An 11,133-nucleotide genomic window follows, 5' to 3' on the forward strand; every position below is an offset into this window, starting at 1 on the left:
TTGGTAAAGTTTATGATTGTTCTTTTAAACTCTGTTTCCTGGGGTTCATCGAGGTAGTTCTCATCAGAGAACCTTCTTATAGAGCTAGTGGGTTTCAGGTGGGTCACGCTATCTTGTCCTTTCATGTTTGTGTGTGTGTGTGTGTGTGTGTGTGTGTGTATGTGTGTGTGTGTGTGTGCTTTTGTGATGTGAACTTCTTTCATTGGACATGTGTCTGAGGTGAGGCTGTAGCCTGCCTCAGGTTGGGCAGTAACCCATGTTTCACTGCTGTGGAGCTGTTAGACTGGGTCTAAGCCTGCCAGCATGGAGATGGGACATGGGTAGTCTAGGGTCAGGGGGGGTCACCTGGCAGCACTGTGGGTATGTGGGCTGAATTTCCAGAGCTGGATCTGGGACTATTGGGATGGCAGGAGAAGGCTTGGTTCTGAGATTCACCAGGCAAAGCCCAACAGGGGTTGTGTGTTCAAAGCAAGTCTGGGAGCATGAACATGGTATGGACATGCTTAATTCTGAGAGGATCCATAAGGCAAAGGCAGTGCAGGGGCTGTGCTTGTGAGAGTGGAGTGGAATATGAACTTTGAATTATGACATTCAGGGCCAATCCTGAACCTAAATTAATTTCATAAAATTTTATTCATGGTATAATGACTTAGTTCACATAAGCTAAAAGAAAGAGGTAGGCATGACACCTCAATTTTGTTATCACTGGACTCAGGTGTATAAAGCAAGGGTTTAAGGGGTGAGAGTTCAAGCCTGTCCAGGGAGAGACCTTATTTCAAAAGAAATACACAGTTATGAACCATAATCATTTCAGAGGCATTTCTTCTAAAGACAAGACAGACCCATGATATCCTGGAAGTTGGGACTGAAAGCCTGCAAGGTTAAAAATGGAGCACTGAACAGAAAAACAGAAACATTGGCTTGAAAGTAGGTCATCGATTAGCAAGACCCCTCTCAGCCTACTGTGTACGTGGTACTTAGTAACTGGTTTAGAATAGAAACCAATCCTATGCAAGCTTGGCTCTTGAGAGACTGGCATGCAATTGCAGAATCTGGAACAGCGAGACTTTGCACATCTTTAGGACAGTAGCCATTTTGGTGTTTTAGAGAATGAATTAAGACCCTAAATATTACATTTCAGTTTAGCATTTAAATGAGGCATTCATGTACAGCTGAGCCAAGTTACAGGAAGAGAAACGGAGAAGACACCATTACGACATATATTTTACAAGGCAAAAGGATTCTGTGACCATCTTTCCTTCAACGACTCACGGAAGCAATATGTGCAAAGCATTGCTGATTTCCACTAATATTTTCAAAGCCTCAATTCAAATAAAATCACTAATTGTTTTAGTTACTTCACCACCATTGGTAAATAATTATTTTGTCTGCTAAAGCATGTTTATGCATGGAAGAGAGCACAATTGAAACAGTATAGTTCAATTTATTTTAGAAATTTCAAGCATATAGTTATTACCACTTGAATAAAAAAAATCAATAGATTTTGCAATTAAAATCTGATGCCAGGCTGGACAGTGATAGTGTATGCCTTTAATACCAGTATTTGGAGGCAGAGGCAGGCAGAGGCAGCCAGGTCTCTTTGAGTTTTAGGCTAGCCTGTTCTACAGAGTGAGTTCAGTACTGCGAGGGCTACACGGAGAAACCCTGTCTTGAAAAGCCAGAACAAGCAAACAAAAATAAGATTGCCAGAAATATGTGGAACAGGCACACACACAGCATTAAGATGTATTTTTGAGGTGACCAACAGCTGCATTTTATGGAGCTATTTACATGGAAGGTTTGTGAATTCTGTGGCTCTCAAGTGCCAAGGCCCATGCACCGATTAAAATGGAGAAAACACAATTTCTGATGTTTTCCACTTTAAGAACAGGCGAAGCTTTCCTATCCTGATATTTTTATTCTGCTCAGAGTCTCCCTCAGAGCCTGATGGACCTGCTTGTTACGCAGGGTGTAGATGACGGGGTTCAGAAGCGGCGTCACTACCGTGTTCACAAGAGCAGCCTCTCGGTTGGATTCAAGCCTGCTCATTTGCTTCGGTTTCACATATATAAACACACAGCTGCCATACATCAGAGAGAGGACGATGAGGTGGGATGAGCAGGTGGAAAAAGCTCTCTGTCTCTCCTTAGCCGATGGGAGACGCACAATTGTGATGACTATGTTGCTGTATGCGATAGTGGTTATGATGAGAGACGAGAAAAGAATAATCAAAGCAAGGGCGAACGTGAGAGCTTCAGCAGAACTGGTGTCAGAGCAAGAGAGGTGGATCAGAGGGCTGATGTCACAGAAGAAGTGGGGGATGACGTGGGGGCCACAGAAGGATAACCGTGATACCGTCACTACTAGCCACGTGATCAGGGTGAAGGTCAGAGCAAGGCAGGCCATAATTAGAAGGATGCAGGTCCTCAGGTCCATGATGGTGGGATAATGCAGAGGCTTGCAAATAGCTACACACCTGTCCACTGACATCACAGCTATGAGAAAAAAACCGAATGCCCCGATAAATAGAGTGACAAAGGTTTGTATGAAACAGGCAACAAAGGAAATTGTTTGTTTCCCTAAAAGAAATATAGCCAACAACTTGGGAATAACAGCACTTGTAAAACAAGACTCCCCAAAGGAGAAAACACCGAGGAAAAAGTACATGGGGCTTTTCAGACGGGTACTGGTGCAGATGATGGAGACAATGACGACATTTCCGGTGATGGAGGCCAGGTATGCCAGCAGGTTCAGTGAGAAGAGAAGTCTGCCCAGGTGCTGGACAGCAGGAAATCCCTCCAGGGTAAATTCCTGGACAGTTGTCCCGTTTCCCATTCCCACTGTCTAAGACCGGTAAAGAGATCACAGAAAGCAGAGGTATTCTCACAGTGCACACAATGAGGTCATTCAGCAGCCTGTTCAAGGTGTGATGAAGACAAAATATGGTGAAGCTGATTGTGTCTTTACTGTTGACACGAGCCTGTGTGTTCCTAAGTTTAACTATAGTGTCATAATTATTAGCATATTATTCTTTGGTACAGACATTGCTATTATCACCATCACCACTTATACTACCATACTGGCCACCTGAAGTCGGTGTTCCTCTCTATTCCCACAATATGAATATTAGGTTCCTGCCACCACTGTTTCACCAGGAGGAGAGATCAAAACTTTCAGAGTCTCAGAGATATTAAAGCCTGCTGCTGCTTTTCAATATTACAACAATGTATTTTTAGTGCATTGCATTTATATTTATGTACTGTTACTATAACTATGTGGGGGGAATGTATGTGGGGATAAAGAGGACAATTTGCAGGAGTCAGTTTCTTCTTGCAACCCTATAGGTCCTGGAGATCAAATTCATGTCCTCCGGCTTTGTAGTGATTACCTCAACTCACCGAAGCAATATTCTCTGTAGGAGAAAAAGTCCAACTGACAGTCTCTCAAACCTATGTGGGAGTTACACTCCATTGACACAACTTTCTCATTCTTCAGGTAATAGTAATGACTTATGGTGGACTTAAGGACAGAGTGGCTCTTAGACAGATTCTTTTCAGCATGACCACTAACATCAAGGCACTGAGATGACCATGCACAAAGGACCTCACCAGTACAGGGTAAACCAAAAACGTAAGCTTGTTCCTCTGGACTCCATCTTAGCACATAAGAGGATGCTGGTGGCAGTTTTTCACAGCATAAACCAAGTAGGAAGAATGATTCAGACACATTACAGTATCCCCTTCACTCACGGCAACTTCATCGTTCTCTCTTCCATCTCATCTGAGGGTCAAGTTGCTGGCAGCATGTGGAATATATGTCTGTTCCACACTATCATGGCCAAGATCTGGGTGCACCCTGTACCTCAGTTTCCTTCATGCTTCAGGACCTGCAGAGGAACATTCCAGCATGCTGCTTGTCTCTCTGTCATGCATCCGGCTTTCTTCCACATGGCTTTCTCCTTTGTAATCCCACATAACTTAGTGTGAAATTGGATTATACTGAGAATGGAAATCTCGCAAAACACAAGTCTAATAATATGTCTTTGATGATTTCCCCACAAGAATTTGGTCACTAGCATAATGTCCCTAGGCAGGGAACAGGGTGCCCTCAGAGCTTGTTATGAGTGAGGGGAATAGAAAGGAGCTGTTATGCACAGCGGGGCTCCCTAGAGACGTCTAATTGGTCACTTTTGAGAACAAGAGTTGTTGATAGAACACTGTGATTTCTGTCTGGGGTAACAGGTAGTGCCTATTGTCCTCTGCTGAGACATTGTACTGGAATTTCCTAAGGTTCTCTCAGATCTCAACTTGGATATTTCCTATTTATCTGAGGTCAAAGTTCAGCTTTACATTGTCTACATGTAGTGTGCGTACTGAGGCCAGAGCAACGTAGTTAAATGCAAACATGTAAATTATAAATTATAAATGATTGGTCCTGGCCTTTTGTTTCTGTCAGACTTATGGTGAAGGTTCAGAAGAAAGAGGTACGGGAGAGAGTGGATTTTACCTTCGTCTGTCCACCTATGTATGGGATAATTGTTTTCATTATATTTTCATTTAGTTTAATTTTTATCAGCAAACAATTATAGTGGAAATTAACAAATTTAAGGTTAATATTTCAACACAGGCATGTGTGGGCACCAGCCACTGGTGTTTTTATAAGCAGAGTATTTTCTTGCTGGTCCAGTTTCCTTAATGAGGGAAATGCAATTCCTACTTTTCCATAGAGATAAAGGGAAGGCCAGGGTTCTCCTGACATATCAAACTTACCTAATTGTTGCCATAGATATAGATTCTAAAATATAACATTATACTCTGTAAATGCATACAACTATTATGAGTCAAATCAATGTGTGTGTATACAATTTGGTATATATTGTTGTCTTAGTTAGGGTTTTGTTGCTATAAAGAGATACCATGACAACAATAACTCTTACAAAGGGAAACATTTAATTGAGGCTGGCTTACAGTTTTAGAGATTTAGTCCACTCTGATCATGGCAGGAAGCATGGCAGTGCACACATAGAAAGAAATGTAACAAAGTGCTTTCACATACTAGAGAAACACGGTTCATTATCTCCTGGTGCTTGTCTTATTTCGCTTAAAATAGTATCTAGATTTATTCAGGCCACTGAACATATCATAGTTTCATCTTAGTGGCTGACTAATGGACCAGTGTGTACATCTGTAATAAATGAATCCCCTTATAATAAATAGATGTAGGTAGACATTGCTGGAAGGCACATGAGCCTAAGGAGGGAGAAGTTGTTGCTTAGAAAGGTTTCTTCTGCCGGGCAGTGGTGGCGCACACCTTTAATCCCAGCACTTGGGGGGCAGAGGCAGAGGGATTTCTGAGTTCAGGGCCAGCCTGGTCTACAGAGTGAGTTCCAGGACAGCCAGGGCTACACAGAGAAACCCTGTCTCGAAAAAAAAAAAAAAAACGAAAAGAAAAGAAACGAAAAGAAGAGAGAGATGGAAAGAAGGAAAGAAAGAAAAAAAGAAAGAAATTAAGGAAGAAATTAAGGAAGAAAGAAATTAAGAAAGAAAGAAAGAAAGAAAGAAAGAAGGAAGGAAGGAAGGAAGGAAGAAAGGAAGAAAGAAGGAAAGAAAGAAAGAAAGAAAGAAAGAAAGAAAGAAAGAAAGAAAGAAAGAAAGGAAGAAAGAAAGACTTCTTCTCTTGGCTACCTCAGATTGGCTTCTGGAAACTGATCTCTGATTGGCTGTGGCTTTACAGTCAAAACCAGTGATCATACATTTTCAATATAAGATGTAGAGAATTTAAGCCAGAACTGAGCTTGTAACAATTTCCTTGCTAGGTGGCGTCTTTAATTCCAGAAGGTTCTATACCTGCAAATTGAGAAGAGGAGGTATCTACAGTCTTAATGAGCTATGAGTAATGCTACCCTACCACACAACATATGTCCACTGGTGGAATGACAGTTTTGGCATAGCCCACAGCTACTGATTAGATTTGAGGCCCACATTACAGGAAGGAATTTATGCCTGGTACTGTACACCCAGTTTAAAAAAATCATTGATTAAGGGAGTGGCGGTTCTTCTGACCTAGGGAGGAATTTACTATTGTCATGTAGCTAAATTTTAAAAACCCCAAATGCTTCCTAAATGCTTACATTTATACTCACAGACAAATGATAGACTCAGACTTAAAGAGCTTTTTGTTGTTGTTGTTGGTTTGTTTTTTCACAGCTAGATAGTGAGGTGACTTCTTGGAGATGTTATATTTGAACCTGCTATCATCAACCCTATTTTACAAAGTCAAGGCAAATATCAAAGAAGCTATCTTTAGTGTTCCTATGGATCCCACAAATGAATAAAAAGACTAACTAACTAATCCTAAAACATTGGCTCATTCTGCTTGATCCCAGGCAACCCTGGATCTCTGTTTTGTAGACTATTGACTTTTGTTTTATTATTATTGTTATAATACAATATGCAGAATTATATAAACATAACATGCTGAGTCAGGTTAGTATTGCCTGTGTGTATACAATTTCAGGGCTGAACATTTTGTATTAAAAACCCAATTAAGGAATTCATCCCTAGGAGAAGCTGATGCTCCCCAATTCTGCGATCATTCGCTACCTGTAGCTCTTGTCTAGTTGTGGGGCCTGTGAAATCTCCCCCTTCTGCATTAGCACATTTACTGATTTACTGATATTATATTGTTCAAATCTTGATTAGGCAGCTAGCTATATTGTTGAGGTGTTATGAGTACAGTTTCCCTGTCCTTTTTTTTTTTTTTTTTAAGACACAATCTTGCAGCAGACTTCCTGGTTCTCTGCATCTTATAACCTTTTTTTTTTCTTTTTTCTTTCTTTTTTTTTCAGAGCACAACTTATTTTGTTTATTTATTTTGATTAGATATTTTCTTTATTTACATTTCAAATGTTATCCCCTTTCCTTGTTTCCTCTCTGAAAAACCCCTATCTCCTCCCTCTCCCTGGGCTCACCAACCCATCCAATCCCACTTCCTGGTCCTGGCATTCCCCTACATTGGGACATAAAACCTTCACAGGACCAAGGGCCTCTTCTCCCATTGATGACTGACTAGGCCATCCTCTGTTACATATGCAGCTAGAGTCATGAGTCCCACCATGTGTTTTCTTTGGTTAGTGGTTTAGTCCTAGGGAGCTCTGGGGTTACTGGTTAGTTCATATTGTTCCTCCTATGGGGCTGCAAACCCCTTCAGCTCCTTGAGTACTTTCTCTGGCTCCTTCATTGGGGATCCTATGCTCCATCCAATGGATGGCTGTGAGCATCCACTTGTGTATTTGTCACACACTGGCAGAGCCTCTCAGGAGACAGCTATATCAGGATCCCGTCAGCAAGCTCTTGTTGGCATCCACAATAGTGTCTGGGTTTGGTGGCTGTATATAGGATGGATCACCAGGTGGGGCAGTCTCTGGATGGTTATTCCTTCAGTCTCTGCTTCACACTGTATCTCTGTAACTCCTTCCTTTTTTTCTTTCTTTTCAGATGTTTTCTGAGTCCTAGAGTTAAAAGTTGTGGTATTCATTAAGGCTGAGCTCCACACAATCCATGATTTTTGTATTGTGACCAGTTGTGGTGTTCTGTAGTAGTCTCCATTTGCTGTAAAGAGTAGCTTCTTTGATGAGAGGTGAAAGCTACACTGTGGGCAAAAGGGTAAGTTTTAGAATTCAGATAGGGGTCAGTTTTCTAGTAAAGTGGTTATGACATTTCATGATAAAAGCAAATTTAAGCAGCATCTATCTACAAATCCAGCTTTACAGAAGGCACTAGAGTGAAAACTTTAACAGGAAGAAGATAACAATACCTATAGAACAATACAGAATAAATAATCCCAGACAAGCAAATCAAAAGAGGAGAAACACACACACACACACACACACACATACACACACACACCACCACCACCACCACAACAACAACAAAATAACAGGGATCAACAAATATTGCTCATTGATAACTCACAACATCAACAATCTCAATTCACCAATAAAAAGACAAAGGCTAACAGGTAGATGTGAAAACAGGATTCATCATTCTGCTGTGTCTAATAAAAACACCTTAACATCAAAGATAGACATCAGCTTAGAGTCAAACTATGGAAAAATATATTCCAAACAAATGGACCTATGAAGTAAGCCAATGTAGCCATTTTATTATCTGACAAAAATAGGCTTCAAACCAAAACTAATCAAAAGAGATAAGAGAAAGATACCTACTCATCAATGGAAAAACCTACCAAGAGGACATTTAATTTTTAACATCTATGCACCAAATACAAGGGAGCCCAAGTTCATAAAAGAAACACTACTACATCTTAAATACATATTGACTTTCACAAACTACATTGAAAGTGGCAACATCAATATCCTGCTATTGCCAATAAACAGGTCCAGAGAAAAACCAAAGAAAGAAATGATGGAATTAACTGATATCATAAACCAAATTGACCTAAAAGATATTTACAGAACATTTCACTCAGACACAAAAGAATATACATTCTTCTCAGCACCTTGTGGAACTTTCTCTAAAATTGACCACATATTCAGATACAGACCAAGTCTCAAAAGATACAAGACAATTGAAATAACACCCTGCATACTATCTGACCACCGCAGATAAAAGTTGAGTATCAACAAAAGAAAAAGACAGACATATTACAAACTCATCGAACAACTCACTAATGAATGAAAAATGGGTCAAGACAGAAATTAAGAAAGAAATGTAAGACTTTCTAGAATTATATGAAAGTGAATATACCACATAACAACTGACACTGAGAAAATTCAGAGAATCTTTAGGACATAATTCCCAAACCTATACACCAAATTGGAAAATCTAAAAGGAATAGATAATTTTCTTTATACATATCACTTACCAAGTTAAATCAATATCAGATAGGCAACAGATAGGTCTATATTAAACACACCTAAATCCCCTAGTAAAATAGAAGTAGTAATTATAAGATTACCAATATAAAAGGGCTCAGGCCAGATATTTTAGCACAGAATTCTGTAGCCTTAGATTTTTCAAAGCCTACTTTACTTAGGGTTCTTTAATACTTTGACCTTCCTTCTAGCCCACCAACCAAAGTTGGGAAGAAAGATGGTTGATAGGAGAAAGGGGTTGTGGACCTGTTTAGAAGTAGTTCCTTGGGGGCAATTCCTATCTTCATTATCAGGATATCAGCAGTCCAGTCCAATAGCAAACTGCGGCTCAATCTAGCAGAAACTTTGAAGCTCCACCAAAAGTAGCTGGAATACTGTGAGAAGTTCTTTGGTGTATTTCTCTTTATGAAGTCACAACAAGCAAAGATCAGTGAAGATGAGCCAAGAGCTGCATGGTGAGTGAAGTCAGTGAAGACCAGTGAAGCCTTACAAGGTGTAGCAATGTAAGAGTATCCTTTCACTGTCTGTCAGATTCTACTTATACTCTTGCCAAACATTATGTGCCCTCTCAAGTGTATGCTCCAACAAAACATCACATGCCCTCTCATATATCTGCTTCAGCAAAACATCCTCTCACAAGACCACTTCAAGAAATACATCATGTAACACAATTGAGTTTCCAAAGAAACCAGAAATTTCCACTTCAGAATTATACCAGACATTCAAAAGGTTAACAATACTCCTCAAATTATTCCAAAAAATAGAAACACCAGGAATATTGCCTAATTTGTTTTATGAGGCAACAGTTACTCCAATATTTAAACTACATAAAGACCTAACAAAGAAAGAGAATGACAGGCCAATTTCCTTTATGAACATAGATGCAAAAGTTCTCAACAAAATACTTGCAAACCAAATCCAAGAACACATCAAATAGATTATCCACCATGATCAAGTAGGCTTCATCCCAGAGATGCAGGGATGATTGAACATATATAAATCAACACATATAATCTACTATATAAACAAAATGAAAGATAAAACAACGTGGTCATCTTATTAAATAAAAAAACAAAAACAAAAATAAAAGACACCTTTGAAAAATCCAACACCCCTTCATGATAAAAGTCCTGTAGAGATTAGGTTAACTGCCTATCCTTCATGTTGCTAGAATCTACCTCCCTCTGATAATTCCATGTTACTACTTACTAATTTCTGTGTTCCATCTTGGCTGCTTTTAACTTCAATTTAGTCATCTGCAAATATAGCTACCTTAGCTAGCTTCTTCCTTTCCAATTTGTATCCTCTTGATGTTCTTCACACCAGTGTCATATCTCAACATAATAAAGGCAGTTTAGAGCAAACCCATAGCCAACATCAACTTAAATAGAGATTCAAAGCAAGTCCACTAAAATCACAAATAAGACAAACTGTACACTCCCTGCCTATTTAATATAGTTCTTGAAGTCTTGGCTAGAAAAGACAGTTGAAGAAGATCAAGAGGATACAAATTGGAAAGGAAGAAGCTAGCTAAAGTAGCTATATTTGCAGATGACTAAATTGAAACTAAGAGCAGCCAAGATGGAACACAGAAATTAGTAAGTAGTAACATGGAATTATCAGAGGGAGGTAGATTCTAGCAACATGAAGGATAGGCAGTTAATCAGCTATTGCACTACATAAGGCATATTAAAATATAAAGTCGATGTGTGTCTTTTATTCAGGAATATAAACCATTGAGCTGGGTTGCAACCTCATGCTGGGATTTATTAAATATTAATGTTACAATGATAGTATACATGTCATCCTAAAAATTCTACCAGGGAACTGCTACAGCTGATAAACACTTTCATTAAAGTAGCTGGATACAAAATTAATTCACAGAAATGTGTAGACTTCCTATATACAAATGACAAACACACTGAAAAAGAAATCAAGGAAACAACACTTTTCATAATAGCCTCAAAAATATGAAATATCTTGGAATAACTCAAATAAAGCAAGTGAAAGACTTTTATGATAAAATGTTTATAACATCAAGGAAAGAAATTAACGAAGATATCAGAAGATGGAAAGATCTCCCATCCTCATGGATCAGTCCTATAAATATAGTAAAGATGGTCATCCTACCAGAATCACAGATTCAATACAATCCCAATCAAAATTCCAACACAATTTCTGACAGATCTCAAAAGGACATCCCTGAATCCCTGGGATGAAGCCTACTTATCATGATA

The 11,133-nt window shown here is 39.2% G+C and overlaps 1 protein-coding gene across 1 annotated transcript; it reads right to left on the reverse strand.

Moving 5' to 3' along the window:
• Positions 1–1,902: 1,902 nt before the first annotated feature.
• Olfr215 (olfactory receptor 215) lies at positions 1,903–2,835 on the reverse strand. Its single transcript, NM_146446.1, has one exon. The coding sequence runs from the start codon at positions 2,833–2,835 to the stop codon at positions 1,903–1,905; it is 933 nt and encodes a 310-aa protein (NP_666657.1).
• Positions 2,836–11,133: the final 8,298 nt, after the last annotated feature.

The sequence above is a fragment of the Mus musculus genome, chromosome 6 (assembly GCF_000001635.26).
Source record: "Mus musculus strain C57BL/6J chromosome 6, GRCm38.p6 C57BL/6J".
Classification (NCBI taxonomy): Eukaryota; Metazoa; Chordata; class Mammalia; order Rodentia; family Muridae; genus Mus; species Mus musculus.